Source organism: Heloderma suspectum, chromosome 2 (assembly GCF_057233095.1).
Source record: "Heloderma suspectum isolate Gila_16-S chromosome 2, 16-S_ref, whole genome shotgun sequence".
NCBI lineage: Eukaryota > Metazoa > Chordata > Lepidosauria > Squamata > Helodermatidae > Heloderma > Heloderma suspectum.
This window is the reverse complement of record NC_139459.1, coordinates 1,143,964-1,163,170: the sequence shown is the minus strand read 5'-3', so window position 1 is coordinate 1,163,170 and position 19,207 is coordinate 1,143,964. Positions and strand designations below refer to the sequence as shown.

The window sequence follows — 19,207 nt, the reverse complement described above, 5'->3', positions numbered from 1 at the left end:
CTTTGGCTGTGTGGCAGATGGAGGGTGGGGGCTAACTGTAGGCCCCCAGCCCCCCACCTCCAGCCCCCTCCCTTCCACCCCTCGCAGGCTGTGATGGACTCAGAGCTGAAGTTTGACATGGACGGGGATGGCCTCATTGAGAACTCTGGCTTTGCTGACCAAACGTACGATGCCTGGGTGGTGACAGGAGCCAGGTGAGGGTGTAGGCAAATGGCCTCGGCCACCCACCAGTCTCTGAACGTGAGCAAGCCTGTTCCCCCACACCCAGCACCCCATGGAGAGGGAGGGCTGCCACCCTCTCAGAGGCGAAGGCAGTGTGCACGCAGCACCCAGCCCTTCCCAGCCGCTGCTGCCACGGTTGGCCTCCAGCACTCAGCTACCTCGCTGCTTTGGCCTGTGGGTGGTGTGCAGGTCCTGAGAGGGGGCTGGGGGGGGGGGGGGTTGAACGGCTGAGCCAGGTTCTCATTTGGCTGTCTCATGGGAAGTGGATGGCCGTTCCTTCCCCTGGCACGGGGCCTTCTTGGCGTGGTCTCAGCTTCCTCTTCATCGCAAGAAGTCATTTTGAAGGTTACCTGAACCCCACAGGCGGTACTGATGCCCCCGAGCTGACTGCTCTGTCCAGGGAGCCTTGGAATCATTGCACATCTGGCAAGCGAGTCCCATCCCCCCCCACCTCCGTCAGCAAGAGACCTGCGCCAGGGTCTTGCGCCAGCCTAGTTTCGGGAGCGTGGCAGGACGCCGACGCGCAGTTCTGGGGGCTGCTCGGCCTGCCACTGCGGGGGGGGGGGGGCTGTAGCTCCTCACACACTGAAGGTCCCAGGTGGATCCCGGCAGCATCTCCAGGTGGGGCTGGAAAGCCTCCTCCTGAAGCCCTGGAGAGCGGCTGCTGCTCGTCAGTCCTTGTGTGCCTGCGCCCCACTCGGTGCCAGGCGGCATCCTCGGTTCCTCCCCGTCAGCTGCTGCACGCGGTCCCTTGTCTCCCTCCCTCCCTCCCTCCCTCCCGAGAAGGGTCTCCTGCAGGCATGCCTGTGAGTGGCGCAGGAGCCAGGGAGGGCTCCGACGGGCCAGGGCTGCCGCCGCCGCCCACCGCCCCTCGCTGCCTGTCCAGTCCCTGGTGCGCTTGGGCCCTTCCTTGGCCGCTTGCAGAGGCGTCCTGCCGCCTGTCAGTAGCTGGAGTGGTGGGGCGCGTGTCTGGCTGTCCCTCTCTCTGGACAACCTGCTCCCTGCCTGGGACTCCCTGCTTATGCCAGTCTCTGTCTCCTTTGCTTTGGCAGCGCCTACTGTGGCAGCCTGTGGCTGGCAGCCGTCTGCATGATGTGCAGAATGGCCGAGATCTTGGGTGAGGGTGAAGCCCTGCAGAAGTACTCTGCCATCCTGGCAAAGGGCACGGCGGCCTTCGAGAGGCTCCTCTGGAATGGTACGTCTGGGCAGGGTGGCGGCTGCCCGCCTGCTTTGCTCATGGCCCCTGGGCCAAAGGCGGCACAAATGGGTGCTGGCGCCTGCCAGGCACCCGGCCCATGCAGACCTGTCACTCCTCCCCTGCTCTAGGCAAGTATTACAACTACGACAGCAGCAGGAGCCCCTCATCCAACAGCATCATGTCAGACCAGCTGGCCGGGCAGTGGTTCCTCCGGGCCTGCGGCCTGGGCGAGGGCAAGTCCGAGGTGAGCAAAGTCAGAGGGCAGGGCTGCCGAGGACGCAGGGCACAGGCTTTCTGGGCTCAGTCTCGCGGAAGGGCAGGAGGGTGGCCCCCAAGGACTGCATGGCCCCCAGCTTATGACCCCTCCCAGCCTCTGTGCACACCTGCTGCATGGGATGCAGTGCCTCCCCTGCACACCCTGGCAGGATCCTCCGGAGGGGAGTCACCAGCCTGGCCCCCGAGAGCCTCACCTGGGTGTTGCTTTTGCGGCCAGAGTGCTGCCTGGTCACGCCTGATGAGGCCCTGCCCCCGTTCAGCGGGCCTCAGCCCTGCCTGAAGGCCCTCCCTCCCGGCTCTGCAGGTTTTCCCCCGGAGCCATGTGCTGAGTGCTCTGAGGACCATCTTTGAGCTGAACGTGCTGGGCTTCTCCGAGGGCACGATGGGGGCTGTGAACGGCATGCGCCCCAGTGGGGTGCCGGACACTTCCAGCGTGCAGTCAAACGAAGTGTGGGTCGGGGTGGTGTACGCTCTCGCAGCCACCATGATCCAGGAGGTAGGTGCCGACTGGGTGGAGCCGGGCGGGTAAGAAAATAAGGACGCAAGAGGCACGTTGGATCAGGCCAAGGGTCCATCTGGTCCAGCAGCCCGTTCACATAGTGCCCAGAAAAAACCCGCAAGCACGGCACGAGTGGAGTAGCACCCTCCCACCCATATTCCCCAGCAGCAGGTGTTCATCAGCATGCAGCCGCTGATCCTGGAGGATAAGAGCGGCGTGACGGGCAGCAGGCAGGGCCTCTGGGTGGGCATCGACTCTCACTCCCCTCCCCCCAGGGACTCTTGCAAGAGGGCTTCCGCACCGCCGAGGGCTGCTACCGGACCGTGTGGGAGCAGCTGGGCATGGCCTTCCAGACCCCCGAGGCATACTGCCAGAGGAGGATCTTCCGCTCGCTGGCCTACATGCGCCCCCTCAGCATCTGGAGCATGCAGCTGGCCCTCGAGCACCGGGCTGTGCACGGGCCTCCTGCCCCCACAGATGCAGCGGTGGTGGCCAGCTCCATTAGGCCTTGAGCCGCACCTGGGCTGAGAAGCCTGGGGGCGGGGTGGCTGTTGCTGCCTCTGGAAGGAGGTTTCAGCAGCCAGCTGTCGCTGCGCAGCTTTGTTCCAGAGATCTTCTGAGGGCTTGGGGGCATTGTGCAGGACTACCCTTGCGTTCCTGGCGGGTCCAGGGCCCACTTCTGGCCTTGTGAGGTAGGGAGTGGGGCCAGAGCTGGCCAGGGCCACTCCCTGGTGTGGTATTGTGCACGGGGGAGGAGGGGGCCCTGCGTGGCTGCGCCTCCCTCTCAGGGCTGTGCTGCTGCATGGTGTATATGAAGGACCCCTTCCCTTCCTGCCCATGCCCAGCTGGAGCTGAGCAGTGCCCCTTTACAAGGGGGCGGGGGTCTCCAAGGGGCTGTAAGGTCACAGCAACCTAATCACCCCCACCCCCATGCTTCCCCCCCCCCCCCGATTTGCACACAATCAAGCTCTACACAATCTGGGTTGCACCAGACATATTTTTTGATGCTGAATGATTTTAATTTAAAATAAACTGTTACTGGCGAGGGTCTTCTCGCAGCCTTTTGTTGCGCTCTGCTCATGCGTGAGGTTCCGCCTTCCACGGCCACCCCCGTGGCCTGGTGCTCTGTGGGAGGTGGAGGCTTCTGGGGCTGCCTCAGCAGGGGCGGAGGGCTGGTCCTTGACAGGCGCTCTGGGCCCAGCTCTTCCCAGGCTGAGTTCCCAGCCCCCCCCCACACACACACACAGCTCCAGGGCCTCAGGGAGTCTTGTGCTGGGTCCAGAATGACCCCTGCCCCTAGGGCCGCCTCCCATTGCTTTGTGTGGCCCATGCATCCGCGATCCCAGGCTTAGGTGGCGAAAGGGGCACACGGCCGTGGAAATCGGTGCGTGGAGGCATGGCTCCCCAGGAGCTGCTGTGTGCTCTGGCCCTGATGCACAGACTTTGCTTTCCCCAGAGCAGCAAGGGGAAAGGCAGACGGCCCCGGTCCGAAGCCGCTCCCCCATGGGCTGCGCCTGCTGCTGCTCCCAGGCACAGGCCTCCCCTCCGGACTCTGGCCCTTGGCCCTTCTCCCTCCCCCAAATCCACACCCCTGGGCTGGCCACAGCGAGGGTCACGGCAACCCAAGCTCCTGGCTTGCAAGCAAGGTCATGCTCAGCCTGACCAGCAGCGGGACTGCTGCCAGAGGCTGCTGGCTCCTGCAGGAGTTGGGGAGGCAGCGTTCCCCTCCTGCCCTGGTTCCTTCTGCTGAGAAGAAGAATGTGACATTCTTTACGTCAGCAGAGATCACCACTGTCCCCAGTTCTAAATCAGAGCTGGTGGGCCACCCAAGTGAAGAATGGAACCGGCCAAGTGCCATTGCCACCCCACCCCACCGATCCTCCCTGCACCGGTCTTGCAGGAGTCATTCCCGTGGCCAGAGGCCCCAAATGGCCCAGCACCCATCCTGCTCTGACACCTGTTCCCCACAGCAGCCGCCCAGCCCAGCCCCTGCTGCCAAGTCCCTCCTTCCTGGCGGTCCCCCTGGGCCTGCTTTGGGCATCCGGGTTAGCCACCTGCGCCTCCCGTGGAGTGACCTCCTGGGCGGGAGGGGGAGGCCATGGCTGCAGCTTCTGTGGGAGGGGGTAGCCCCCTCCCCCCGCAGCTTTGCTTTGCTTTGCTGGGTTCACCACAGCCCAGCCAAGGTGAGCGATGGGCATTTCCAGCTCCTGCCACTCGGGGATGCAGCTGACTGCACACGCGGGCTGGGCACAGCGCCCATGTGCCAGTCTGGGAACCAGAGGCAGTTGGCAGCAGCCCAAGGGATGCTGGGAAGTCCCACACAGTAAGGAAAGCAAACCCTCCAGCCTTGTTTCCAAAAGCCCAAGCACCAAAAGCCCAGATGGTGCAAGAACCGCTGGCCTCCCAGAGCGGATGAGCGGCACCCTTTTCTGGAGCCTCCATCGGCCCCACCAAGAACAGCTCCCGATGAAGCCATAGTCCCGGCAGCATTTGGCCCCTTGTATGCAACAGCCTGGTTGCTTAATGCCTTAATGCCTTCGCTCCCTGGGCTGCAGGAACATACTTGCATAAGGTTCAAAGAAGCTGAACATCTGCCAGGATCTGCTCCACAGTGCAGGGACAGGAAACTGTCTGAGCCAGCATGTATTTTCCACAGCACAAGTCTGAAATCTCTACCTCAGTTGTGCACCTCGCTAGAGTAGAAGAAGTCTGCTGGCTGGGCGGGTGGGGGGGACACCACTGCAGTGAGCTAGGAGCTCAGAGAAGATTCCCTCCCCTCCTCCCATGTGTCTCTTGGCCTGGGGCCCTGCCCTGGGGGGAGTTTTAATGTCCAGAAGACGCATAGGTTAAGCAGCTTTTCCTCTGGCATTTCAGATGAATGCACCATTTTGCCACAGATGTAGGTGAGGATACCTGCTCAGCACAACAACACCTGGAATGAAGGTGAAAGCTGCACCCGTTTATTTAATTTAAGGGCTTTGGTCTCTCAGGCCATCATTTGAAAAGCTGTTATGCAAGTCGGATTTAATTAAGGCATTTGAGGCCAGAAGGTCTAGTTCAGCCAATGCAAAAGTTTGGTGGAAAAAGAAAAGAATAGCCCATTAATCCCATAAGAATACCCTACTAAACTAGAAATTGAAAGGGCTGTACGTGCCAATCTTGGGTGCTAGCAAGAATATTGGCAGTGTATGTTTGAATGCAGATGCCCTTTCTCCAAAAAATTTAGTGACTCCTGGTAGCTGCGGGCGGGGGCGGGGAGGGGAGTTCAGGCACACACAAAGCATATGGAAGGAGAAGCCCTGTATTCGTGCGTGTGTTGGGCAGAGGACATTTGAGACAGCTGTATGGTTGTCATGGCAGCCATGATGTCCTGAGCCACCCTATATCTGGCATCCTCAGAATGGAAGTTGAAATCCCCCAGACCTTCACTCTGGGGTCCTCGATGCCAAATCGAAGATCATCTCCATCGGCTCAGGCAGAGAGACCGAAGGGTATCGGGGTGGATGGCGCCCCAGCAGGTTCCCTAGTCTGTCCTCGGTATCCAATGCGAGGTACGTGCACACGAGCTGGTGCTTGAATGCCCAGGAAGCCTGGAGAGGGAGACGGGATTCCCATGGATCACAGCGACCCCTCCCCAGTCCTCGAGTTGATGTTGGTGCTGCACAGAGTACCCAGGTGTGCACAGCTGGGAGAGACTAACCCCTGCCAGTTTCCCCACCCAGGTGTTGGCCATGAACACCAGCTCAGCCCTCAAATCATGGACGAGGGAGATTTCGTTTTTGACTGTCCTGGCATTCAGCAACAGCACCACCAGACCCGAGGTCAAGCTGGTCAGGCACCCAGAAACTAGCTGGTTAGAGGAAGAACTAGAAGAGAGAATAGGCATAAGGCATCCAGCCCCTCTTCGCAACTGGCCTGTTAATCCCCCAGTGCTGTACCTCCCCCCAGCCGTGACCACACTACGAGGGGCACCCCACCTGCCCACAGGTAGCACAGTGAATATTGAAATACATACAAAACAGTGCGGGCCGTCAGGGTGAGCGCTAACAAGGGGCAGGCGCTTGATTTGACTGCTCGCAAGGGTTCCTCTGCTCTCCCAGCTGCTGCCCTCTGCTGCTGCCGGGTGCTGAGGTGCATTGAGCTGGACAGCTGTGGCGTGCCCAGCTCTGCTGGCATCTGCGTCTTTCCTCAAGCAGGCGGACAAGGCTAAGGCTGGGCAATCTTCCCTGCTGCCCAGCCTGCTCTCTCCAATGATGCCACAGGCCAAGAGCCCTTTGGCTCGTGCCTCGCAGCGCGTGCCTCTGCTGGGAGCTGCCTTTGCCTGGAAGGGGAGAAGGAGGCAGGCTGTGCTGGTAGCCAGCCCTCCCTCCAGCAGGCTCCACCCAAACACTGCTTCCGCCATGAGCAGCCTTTGAATACCGGGGAGGGGTGGGGAGTGGAGGAGGCAGACCGCCTCAGCCAGGTATCTCGGCTGGCAACACGCTCTCCAGCAAGCTATCGAGCAGCCTATACTAGAAAGAGCTATAAGAGCCAAGGCCAGCACCATGAAGTGCCTGCAGCTGGGCCCAAAGCTAGCGCACCTGTCTGGCAAACACGTCTCAAAGCCTGGTCCCAGTTAGTTCCAAATACAGTTGCTAACCTCAGTTTCCAGATACCCTTCCCAGGCAGGCCTGTTGTGGTCATCAGATCTGGGCGTCACAAGAGTGCGCACGGCTGTGTTGCAGAACCCAGAGTCAGAGAGACCACGGAGTGAAGGAAAAAGAGATTCTTTATTTAACGTGCGGGCTTAAGGCTGGAATCATTTCCAAAGAGCCAGAAGCCCCGATTTACATTAGCACATTGGTTTTATAGACATTGTGACATATATGAAATGGCTCCTCCTCTCCCTCCCGCATGGGGTTGCAATCCTCAACATTTCTTCTCTTAGCACTATTGTTTATAATACAAGAACTGGGTTATAGGGTAGCCATGATAAGGAGAGAACAGAAGAGAACAGCAGAGAACACGATATACAGCTGTATGACCTTTGGCAAGATAAGGAATTCCTGTGTCTCATCAGCTTACAACAATATATTCAAAGGAGAAAGAGCTCAGCAAGAACGTGAAGCATGAGACTGCATGAGGCTACTTAGTCTGACCCCCGATATGGCTGCTACATTCCCCCCTTAAATGCATAATTTTATTACAATTATAGCATTTTTGATAACTATACAAAGCTTTTTGTGACATACATATTACTTAGCCTCTTGTTGGGCTATTAAAGCGTGGAGGGCAGCAGTTTTATTAGCTGAGACATAAAACAGATTGGTTAAACAACTCATAAGACAAGGAACGCAGAGACAATAACAGTATCTCTATGAACAACACTGGTAGAATTAGGATGAACAACGCTTTTAAGCTAGCTAAGATCTGGAAGCCAAGGGGTTAACTAATTTAGCTAATTGTTTTGTCTTATTGTTTTGTTAGCTACTATATTGTGCAGCTTGTTGATCTGTTCATCTACAGCATTGCCATTATCAGTTAAGTTAAAACAACAGAGCTTTTGGTGTGTCTCACAACTTAAATGATGAAGAAGGAAGAGGTAATCTATACCAGCTCTGTTTTCTAGAACTGCACCTCTTAGATCACGCAACTCTTTATTTAACAATGACAATGCTTGTGAGGTGGCATTTATGCTTTTGGCTAAGCTGCAAGCTAACCGGTTGATTTCCAGACCATCAGCCAAGGCTAAACCTGGAACCTTAACCAGTGACATCGCTAAGGCCAATTTTTCTGAGTCAGAATATAACTGCACATGACTATTACAATTTTTAGTTAGTTGGAGCGCTCAAGGCTGCCGTCGACGGATTTTCTCGGGCCACGGGGGAAGAATTGGCACCAATTTAATTGGCGGCTGAGGCAACATGGGTGGTTATTAGACAAGTTGGCAGGAATGAATGACCAAGTGCGGGAACTACATGTCTAAAACCATCCATGAGGCAAAAGTATGTGGGCATCATTAAAAGATATGTTTTGAATTTTATTTCAGTGGAAGGGGGCCAGGGATAGCTTTATATTTTCTGGAAAATTTTTGACAATTAAGCATTCGTGCACACGTAGCATTTGTTTCAGCAACGATGGGGGTGCATAGAGTGAACTCTGTAGGGGGTAGGATCTTTGCAACCACGCCCCAATTAGCATTTTGGAAATAAGTTAAACTTACCCCATAAACTCTTAACATGGTATCTTTTTGAATGTTCCCAGGATGTCTACAGACAGGTATTAGGCAAGAGCTAATAAGCCTGTTTGCAGGTATACCTCTTGGCAAACAAAAATGTTTTATTTTCGTGATGTTAGCCAGGTGGAGCCAGTAATTATCAGCAAATCACTGGGGCAAACTTTTTTTTCCAGGGGCAGACCCCCCTTTTGCATCTTATTAAGGAAACACAATGTAACACTACTAACACTACAACACTACAACACGCATGTTTGATCTTTTTTGGGATCTGACCGTACGCCGGGCAGCTATTCACCTGGCAAGCTGCAGTAGGGTCTAGTCCCCTTCTTCAATTCTCCAGTTGCGGGTCTGACCGTACGCAGGGGGACAGTTTCCCGGTATGTCCACAGTAAGGTCTAGCCTGAGTCTTCTTACTGCTTTTTCAGAATGATTTTTAAAGGATTTTCAGGATTTCTGTTTATAGTCTACTTTCCCCCTCTCGCTCTCTTGACTCGTGTCCAATGTATCTAGGGTTTAACTCTAGCTGCTTTCATAGCTGCGGGGGTGGAAAGTATGACAGTTCTCAGTTCTCTCCATCTGGGAGTCAAAGGGTTATTTTTCCCTCTTTAACTCATACTTTAACTCTTGGTTGGAAAGGATGAACTTCTGTGATGGGAATTGGGGGCTTATTTTCTAAGACAAAGCGACGCTGGGCTTGAAGAACTTTGTTCAGTGTTTGGACTTCTTGTTTAAGGCTAACGTTTGATTGCTCTTGATGCTGCTCCAGTGTCAATTATGAAGTCAATGTCATGGCCCCTCACAGTCAATGTCACGGCCCTTCTCAAGCTGTCTCCCTCTTCGCCCATTCTGGCCCTTTGTTTTTTTCCTTTGTGTATTTGATTTATTTTATTTGGGCATTCATGCCACTAATGTCCATCTTGTCCACACTGGGCACACTGGTTCTTTTTTAAGAATCTTCTGCCTCTGCCGGGTCTTCTTTTCTTTTTTCGTTTACGTCTTCTTGGGCCTCTGGGTCGAGGGAGGTGTACTGGCGATAGGCATCTGAAAGACGCTCCAAGTACGCTCTGGGGCCTCGGTGGCACCTTGCAGCACTTTAAACACTTTGGTCATATAAATTGACTTTTTCATACCTGCTTTCATGGCTTCTAACAGCAGGGTTTGATACTGGGTGAGGCGCTCTAGCCCAACTTGTGTTTTGGGATTCCAGCGAGGGGGAGATTTATTTACAAGGAGACTTTATTGGGTAACTTACAGCACACAGGCGTACTTAATTGTTGGATCAGACAGCTTCTCTGAACCACGAGCTATTGGGCTAAATGGGTTTTTATACTATACATGTTACCCATGAGGCAGCACAACACTAGCAAGCATTTTCAGCATAGGCTAGAAGTGTTTGGTTCTCAGGCACAGCTTCCTGTAAACAATTTCGCTTCTCAAAGTGCTTGATAACACTTTTATTTATTAGTATGGGAAGACAAATTTTTTCTCTTTCTTTTGCTTTCTTTTTCTTTGCTGATCTGCCTGTATTGCAGATCATGTTTCAAACTTTTTACACAAAACTTTCTGCTCCATGCACCAGCCTTGTTTCTTTATTTGTCTTTTTCAAGTTAAACTCACTTACTTAAACCTTTCTGCCTTACACTAGTCTCAATGACACACATTTGGGATAGGCTCTTCTTCTCCTTCTAGTTACATTTTCTTTATCTTAAAGAACTATTACATTATTGTGGCTACTTTACCCCAGGCAATAAGCTCCAGGCACAATCAGCTGCTTTTAATTTACCCTGGGGGCAACTATGGCCACGCTTCTTTTCTACTTGCCTCTGTCTTTTCTCCTTGTTATCCATCGGGAACCACACTTAGTATTATTTGGAGTTGCAACTAACACTAATTTGCAAATATCACATATATTTCATGATATTTAAGAAATCATAAAATATACACAACAAACTTTTTTTGCAATTTAACACAATGAATGGAAAGCACTTTTTGCATGGTAAGGCATGATGGAGCAGATCCAGCAATTATACTGCTCTTCTGGCTGAAAGCTCAGGGCTCATTAAAATCAAGGGACGGGCGTACCCACACACGCAGAGTTCTAGGTCACCATTTTTGCATTGGCAACTCTATGCTGCATGAGTTCTGGCAGAAGGAAATTTAAAAGTTATAAATCAAACTCAGCCTGCTGTACGCTGAGCTGACTACAAACACAGACACACGGTCCACAGCGATGAGAGTTCAAGTTTATCAAAAGCTTCATAGCACTGTCCATGGCAAGTCTTTGACAATTTAAAATTTTAGTCCATGTGCAGAGTGTCTCTAAAAAGCCCAGACATTGATGGAAGCAAACAGATACGGCTCTGGGCAATGAAGATGCGATGTTTCCAGCAAAGGCTCTCCACTTTTGCATTAGTTTAAAAAGGGAAAGTGTGGCCCTACACCCCTTCTGACAGACAAGGGCCTTTAACTTTTTAGCAAGGCCTGTGTCTAAACAGAGCGGCACAGCTCAGCTCTCTAGCCATGACACTTTAACTTGGGCAACTCCTCTGTAAATTTTATTTTACTTCTGTCAGGTTCTCTCACAGACATTTTAAAAACTTAGTCTTTTTTTTTTTTCCTTCTAACCTGGTACACGAAAGCACTGAAACACTGAGTGCCGAAACTCAGGACGCTGGGGGGTGATGGGCATCGCCTTATACTTGCATTTTTCAAGCAGCCATTAATCTTCGGGGAGGCGGTGGGGTGATTTGCAGGACTTTAAAGGCAAGCTTCTCAGTTTGTTTGTATTTGTAAATCCCAAGCTTAAAACAGGACACGATGAGGTACAGAGCAGCCAAATTCTTGCTTTGGCAGGGGCAACAAATAACTCGGTTCAGCTTTCTTTGCTGGGGTCTCAAACAGGAAAACAGTCTTAATTTAAAGTTGTAGCATCACTGACAGCGTCAGCCAGCCAGCTACACAGATCTCATTGTTTTTCAAGACAGTTGCTCCAATATCTTCTTTTCTTCTCAATCAGGTTGGGTCTCCCAGCTTACACAGTTTATTGCAGCTTTCAGGAGCATGGTAGAAGAGCGATTTTGGCTTGGCCAGGAACATGCTGTCTGGTTTCTCGGTCTCTTCAGCACACACTTAGGCAGTGTAACACTGGACACTCAAATCAGTGAGATTTCTTCATTGCAGGGAATCCCACGGCAAAAGCTTAATGGTTACGCTCTTCAGAAATCATATAGCTGATGGTCAGTAGCTACAGGCTCTATGCAATTTTAACACAGTTCAAAGCTAAACACGGTTACCTTGACAGAGATCTTCAACGTGGTCTTTCCGCTTCATTCTGCTTTGGGACAGTCTTATGGCACACTTTTCACTCGAAGAGGGGTCTAGCCTGTGCTCTGGGGCTGATTCTTCACCTTTGTTTTCTATTTTGCCTTCATCTTCTGGGTCTTCATTTTCAGTTTCCATTTTTTAGGGATTTTATCTCAATTAGGCGAGGTGATGATGTTGCACAACTCAGAACGTTGTGGGCAATTTTCCTGCCCCCCTCTCTCGGCGCGCTAGGCTAACAGCTACTTCTTCGGCCTTACACTCTCACGCTCCCATGCTTTGTTAAAAGCCAGGCTGTCCTGCAACATTTTTCTAATTAACAGCCTCAGATCTTGTTTTTTTTTCCTCTCAGCTCGACCTTGAGCTTTTTGCTGTTTTCTCTTTTAAAAAAACCTTTTTCCTTCTTTGTTTGACATACATCTCAAGGGGGTGCAAGGTTTGCTTCCCCCACCACCCATAGCCTCCCTCTTAAATTGAAGACAGACACAATTAGGGAATGGGAATTGGTCAGTGAGGAAGGGGTCTCACTGGCCGACACAAGAGAATTTTTCACACCACGCACTTTGCTACTGGCCTGGGCACCCGGACGGTCAACGGTATGCGTCAGAAACCGCAGTAGCCACTCACACAATCATCAATCTCTCCACTACATCCATATGTCCCTGCCACCCACTTTTCCCACTTTTTACCAGAGCAGAAAACGGCTTCCCCAGCTTCCTCAGCTTCCTACTGAGTACTGGCGTGCTGGGTACTGGCGCCCGCTCGGGGGTGTGATCAGGCCCCCCTTCTACCCGCAAGGAGTAGGTTCTTTTGTATACGTATACCACCAACACTGACCTTCTTCATGAGGCGGGGCCCTCTTTTTTTCTGCCCAGTGGCCTTTCTCCCTAAAGGCGGGGCCCTCTTTTCCCATATACTTGCCTTTCTCCTGAAGGCTTCCAATGTGGGTTTCAACTCAATTGCAGCTGTGATACAGGCAGGGCTCAAGTTCCTTCCTCCGCTTCCCAAGGTTCTCTTGCCGCTTGCTGCCGTTTGGGCGATCCCGGCGCAGGCTTTCTCCCATTCACTCGACAAAAAGGTCGGTGACGCCAAGAAAGGGAGGCATGCGCCGAGCTCGTCTTCCCGGTGCGGCGATCAAGAGCAGGCAACTGCCACCTGTCTGGCTCAGAGCCTGCCACATCCGAGTCACGGCACCATTTATGTTGCAGAACCCAGAGTCAGACCACGGAGTGAAGGAAAAAGAGATTCTTTATTTAACGCGCGGGCTTAAGGCTGGAATCATTTCCAAAGAGCCAGAAGCCCCGATTTACATTAGCACATTGGTTTTATAGACATTGTGACATATATGAAATGGCTCCTCCTCTCCCTCCCGCATGGGGTTGCAATCCTCAACATTTCTTCTCTTAGCACTATTGTTTATAATACAAGAACTGGGTTATAGGGTAGCCATGATAAGGAGAGAACAGAAGAGAACAGCAGAGAACACGATATACAGCTGTATGACCTTTGACAAGATAAGGAATTCCTGTGTCTCGTCAGCTTACAACAATATATTCAAAGGAGAAAGAGCTCAGCAAGAACGTGAAGCATGAGACTGCATGAGGCTACTTAGTCTGACCCCCGATATGGCTGCTACAGCTGTAGCCACAGCGAGGCCCAAGGCACGGCAGCGTCGTGCTCCGCCTACCGCCAAGCTGGCTGCAGCACCCCCATCAGCGGCGCTGGGGCCACACCCTGGAAGACAGGCAGCAGCTGAGCCAGGAGGAATATTCCTGCAGCGGGCATCCACTGGAGCTGGTCGAATTTCAAATTGGGGCGAAGCCTGGATTTAATACCCATTCATTGATTGATTACATTTCTGTACTGCCCAATAGCTGGAGCTCTCTGGGTGGTTTACAAAGACTGAAAATATAAAAATACATTATACATAGTAAAAAAAGCACACCCCAATTTACATACAAACGTATAAACAGACAGCACTCATACAGACACACATAAACCTAAACTATTTTAGACAATAAGAAAAATCCAGGATCTGATTAAAACCACATCATATGCTGCTAAATCCCTGAGAGAAGAGAAAGGTCTTAACCAGGTGCCAAAAAGACAACCATGTTGGCACCAGGCACACCCTGCTGGGGAGTTCATTCCATAATTAGGGGGCTGCCACTGAGAAGGCCCTCTCCCTTGCTGCTACCTTCCAAGCCCTTCCTCAGAGGAGGCACTTCAAGGAGGGCCTTGGATAATGAACTAAGTATTTGGATAGGTTCATGGTGGGAGAGGTGCTCTGTCAGGTATTGTGGCCCTGGGTCATGCAAGGCTTTATAGGTTAAAACCAGCACCATGAATCAGGCAAAGAAACATACAGCGAGCAAGTGTAAACTGGCCAGAATCAGTGCTACATCTTCAGATCTTCTTGTCCCTGTTATCAGTCTGCCCACTGCATTTTCCAGGAGCTGCATCTTCTGAGCTGCCTTCAAAGGCAGCCCCACATAGAGCACTTTGCAGTAGTCAAATTTGGAGGTTATCAGAGACAACTGAAGCCAGGTAATCCCTGTCCAGATATGAGCATAGCTGGGCCACCAACTGAACTTGATAGGAGACACTATGTGCCGCTGAGGCCACCTCAGCCTCAAGTGACAAAGATGGCTCCAGTAGAACCCCCAAGCTATGAACCTGAAGAACATCAGGAGGGCCTTAAACTAACTCCTGCAGGGGAGGGAGACATAAAGTTGGGGGTAACAATGGACGAAGGCTCATGCACCACAACGGAGAGAACAGCACCCAATAATAGTCTTCAGACACATGTAGAAAGGAAGCCAGACTATGAAGCACATTGTCTTCTATGTCTATATACTAATGCCCAGAGTATGGGAAACAAGCAGAATGAACTTGAATTCTTAATGCAGGAGGGACATTATGACTTTATAGGTATAACTGAGACTTGGTGGGATGACTCTCATGACTGGAATACAGCAGTTGAAGGATATAACTTGTTCAAAAAGAACAGGAGGCACAGAAAGGGGTGTGTGGTTGCATTGTATGTGAAAAAGACATAGCTCTGCACAGAAATACAGGAAGGTGGGCTTGCTAGCCCCATCGAGAGCATCTGGATCAAAATAAATGGAGCAAAGAATAAAAGGAACCTGGTGGTCGGAGTCTACTACTGGCCACTCAAGGAGAAGACAAGGGTGAAACTTCAAAAGCAAATAGCCAATGTTTTAAGGAAGCAAGATGTAGTAATGGGGGACTACAATTACCCTGATATTGGTTGGGAGACAACTTCTGCAAAACATGGCCCCTCCAGGACATTCCTGACTTGTGTGGTGGATAACTTCCTCCTACAGAAAGTAGAAGAAGGAACTAGAGGATTGGTTATCCTTGACTTGATCCTAACCAACAGAGATGACTTAGTGGATAAAGTAGCAGTTACAGGAACTCTGGGGGAAAGCGACCATGTTGCACTTGAGTTCTTGGTTTTAAGGGAAGCAAAAGCTGAGTGTAGTCAAACGCGTACCCTGGATTTTAGGAAAGCTGATTTTAATAAACTTAGAACAATGATCAGTAAGGTCCCATGGAAAGCGATGCTAACGAGAAAAGGAATCCAAGATGGGTGGGAGCATTTAAAAAAGGAAATTCTCAAGGCACAATCACAAATAATTCCAACAAGAAGAAAAGGTGGAAGACAACAGAAGAAGCCAATGTGGCTTCACAAAAAGCTTAGAGATGACCTGAAAACAAAGAAGGACACATATAGGAAGTGGAAGGAAGGCCAAGTAACAAAGGAAGAGTACAGGTTAGGTAGCACAGAATTGCAGGGATGGCGTCAAGAAGGCTAAAGCTGAGAACGAGCTGAGGTCAGCGAGGGATGCTAAAAACAAAAAGGCTTTCTTCAGCTACGTGCATAGTAAAAGGCAGAGGAAAGAAATGGTGGTTCAGCTGTTAAATAAGGATGGCAAAATGATAACAGAGGACAAAGCAAAGGCAGAGGTGCTCAATTCCTACTTTGGCTCAGCCTTCTCCCGGAAGAGGGTCTATGACCCCCTGGCAAAGGCGAAGTACTGGCTGAAGGGGCAGGATTGCAACTTGAGATGGATAGGCATATGGTCAAGGAACACCTACATACTTTCGTGCAACCACTTCCATATTGGATCCTTGCCCTTCTTGGCTAATAAAAACTAGCAGGGAGGGAACAGCCAGCTGGGCTAGGGAGGTTATTAATGCCTCCTTGTGAGAGGGAGTGGTCCCAGGCTGCCTGAAAGAGGTGTTGGTGAGACCACTCCTGAAGAAATCCTCCCTAGACCCGGAAAACCTTAATAATTATAGGCCAGTTGCAAATGTTCCATTCCTAGGCATGATCCTTGAGCGAGTGTTTGCCAACCAGCTCCAGGCACTCTTGGATGAGACCAATTATCTGGATCCAATGCAATTGGGCTTCAGGCCAGGTTTTGGCATACAAACACCCTTGGTCGCCCTGTATGATGACCTATGTTGGGTGAAAGACAGAGGGAATGTGACCCTGTTGATTCTCTTTGATCTCTCGGCAGCTTTCAATTGACCATGGTATCCTTCTGGGAAGGCTCTCTGAGCTGGGACTGGGAGGCACTGCATTGTGGTGGTTTCACTCCTACTTGGAGGGTCGGCTCAAGAAGGTGGTGCTTGGGGAACTGTATTGGCCCCAGGAGTGTAACCAAGTCACCTATAGTGTTAGAGGGGCCTAGAGATCCATAACGACTTGCTTAAGTTCATTATTAGTGCAATTCCCTTGCTAGTAAGCCTCTGAGCATGTGAAGATGAGTCAAAGGGCCGATACTGCGGCCTAGCACATTCCATACTAGTGAGTGAGAGTGTTATCAAGCACTCTGCCTGGGAAGTGAAGTTTGTTTACCTTAAAGCTGCAGGTGGCTGTGCTGAGAACTAAGCCCTGCTAGTCTATGCTGGGAATGAACGCTAGGGGGCGCCTGCTGCTGTTATGCTGCCTCATTGCTAACATGTATGGTATAAAACCCATTGTACCCCATGGCTCTGGGTTCAGAGAAGCTGTCTGATCCAACCATTGGGTATGCCTGTGTGCTGTAAGTTACTCAATAAAGTACTCCTTGTAAGTAAACCTGAGTCTGATTTATCACTATCTTGGCACCTCTAAATTAAGAGGTCGAAGCCCACAGCCGGGGCAATACAGGAACACTGCTCAGCCCCATGGATTCTCCAATATGGGGTTCCACAGGGGTCACTTTTGTCCCCCATGCTGTTCAGCATCTACATGAAATGACTGAGTGTAGTTATCTGGAATTTCGGAGTGCATTATCAGTATGCTGATGACACGCAGCTCTATTTCTCCTTTTCATCTTCTTCAGGTGAGGCTGTGGATGTGCTGAATCAGTGCCTGTCTGTGATAATGGACTGGATTATCCTCCTGAAGGAGCAGGTCCGTAGCTTGGGGGTCCTCCTGGAACCATCTTTGTCACTTGAGGCTCAGGTGGCCTCAGTGGCACCGAGTGCCTTCTACCAACTTTGGTTGGTGGCCCAGCTAAACCCCTATCTGGACAGGGATAACTTGGCTTCAGTTGTCTATGCTCTGGTAACCTCCAAGTTAGATTACTGCAATGCACTCTACGTGGGGCTGCCTTTGAAGACGGGTCGGAAGCTGCAGCTCGTGCAAAATGCAGTGGCCAGATTTATTTTTATTTATTTATTTATTTATTTATTTATTTATTTATTTCTATACCGCCCAATAGCCGAAGCTCTCTGGGCGGTTCACAGATGGTTAACAGGGACCAGAAAGTTTGAACATATCAGACTGACTCTGGCCTGCTTGCACTGGCTGCCAATATGTTTCCAAGCTCAGTTCAAGGTGCTGGTTTTAACCTATAAAGCCCTACATGGCTTGGGACCGCAATATCTGATGGTACGCCTGTCCTGAAACAAACCTACCCATACTCTACGTTCAGCATCTAAGGCCCTCCTCCAAATGCTTTCTCCAAGGGAAGCTCAGAAGGCAGCAATGAGGGAGAGGGCCTTCTCAGTGGTGGCCCCCCATCTGTGGAACCAGTTCCTTGATGAGGTCCGCCTGGCACCAACATTATTATCTTTTCCGTGCCAGATTAAAACCTGCCTCTTTTCCCAGGTATTTGGCAGCACATGATGAGCTTTAATTGATCCTTGATGTGTCTTTAGTTATGTCTGATAGTTCAGTGTGGTTTTTAATTATATGTTTGTGTGCTTTTATGTGCTTTTTTTTGTAAATGGCTTTTAAACTTTTTTATATTGTATTTTATGTTATAACTTTGGTAAACTGCCCAGAGAGCTTCGGCTATGGGGCGGTATAGAAATGCAATAATAATAATAATAATAATAATAATAATAATAATAATAATAATTCTTCACACAGTGCATAGTTAAACTATGGAATTCACTAGCACAGGATGTAGTGATGGCCACCAATTTGGTTGGCTTTAAAAGAGGGACAAATTCCTGGAGAAGTCTATCAATGGCTACTAGTCCTGATTGCTATGTGCTCCCTCCGGTACCAGAAGCAGTGAACCTATGTGCACCAGGTGCTGGGGAACATGGGTGGGAGGGTGCCGTTGCGCTCATGCCCTGCTTGTGGGTTCCTCCTGGTCAACAGCTGGTTGGTCACTGTGTGAACAGAATGCTGGACTAGATGGACCCTGGGTCCGATCCTTATGTTCTTAATCTCTGTCCCATAAAATAAAACGTGAATATCCCAACAATGGAAAAAACATGGAGTCACTCTGGTCCTTTATATTGACCCCCTGATGCCCCAAGTGCAAAACCTGGCACATATTGTCTGGATTCTGTTCTTATCAGTAAAGAGGACCAATGAGCCAACCATCGATTGCTAATCGCCTCATATTTCTGTCTCCCATTTGGGAAGCCTGAAACATAAGACAAATTAAATTACTCCCATGCCAAGAGGCCAAGCTGTGTTACACTGTCTTTCGGAATCCCATATTTTAATTTAGAATTTTCTTGGTGGTCTCTAATTACTGAATTTTCTAATTGTTCAGTGAGGGCAGGCAGTGCAAATCTGGAAGATTTCCCTGATTTGCAACACCCTGGGGGCTTCCACACCCTCAAACAGTCCCAGGCCACAGGCCATGGTGTCACTTGGCACTTGCCCCAGGACTTGGCACAAGAAACCTCCCTCCCATGGGGTTCAATGGGAGGCTAAAAAATTAAAAAGAGCTGCTCCTGTGTCAACAAGCAGCCCATCCACGTCACTACAACACAGCACAGGACACCGTGCCCTTCAGGACTCAAGCATAGCACAGCACCACCCATACACAAAGCCCGCCCAGGGAGCCCACAGCTCCGGGGACAGGGTGGTGCCATGGCGTCTGTCTCTCTGGCCTCATGTCACTCACGCCTGGAGCTCACGGGGGGAACTCTGCCAATGGGGACTGTGGGGAAAGGGCCGTCTGCACACAAAAGGAGCCCTCTGCACAGAACA

At 51.0% G+C, this 19,207-nt stretch overlaps 1 protein-coding gene across 4 annotated transcripts in view; it reads left to right on the top strand.

The window, feature by feature from the left end:
• The window catches only part of GBA2 (glucosylceramidase beta 2), a 34,903-nt gene extending 16,900 nt beyond the window's left edge, over nucleotides 1–18,003 (top strand). The window contains exons 13-18 of one of the 4 annotated variants that reach the window (XM_084832731.1): nucleotides 88–194; nucleotides 1,275–1,417; nucleotides 1,549–1,664; nucleotides 2,001–2,192; nucleotides 5,070–5,138; nucleotides 17,091–18,003. In XM_084832731.1, the coding sequence (XP_084688857.1) occupies nucleotides 88–194; nucleotides 1,275–1,417; nucleotides 1,549–1,664; nucleotides 2,001–2,192; nucleotides 5,070–5,102 (591 nt within the window). In that variant the 3' untranslated portion in view covers nucleotides 5,103–5,138; nucleotides 17,091–18,003. Of the gene's footprint in view, nucleotides 1–87; nucleotides 195–1,274; nucleotides 1,418–1,548; nucleotides 1,665–2,000; nucleotides 2,193–2,470; nucleotides 3,260–5,069; nucleotides 5,334–5,594; nucleotides 5,682–17,090 lie in introns of those variants that run through there. The other 3 variants (XM_084832733.1, XM_084832730.1, XM_084832729.1) reach the window with 3 other exon arrangements.
• Nucleotides 18,004–19,207: the final 1,204 nt, after the last annotated feature.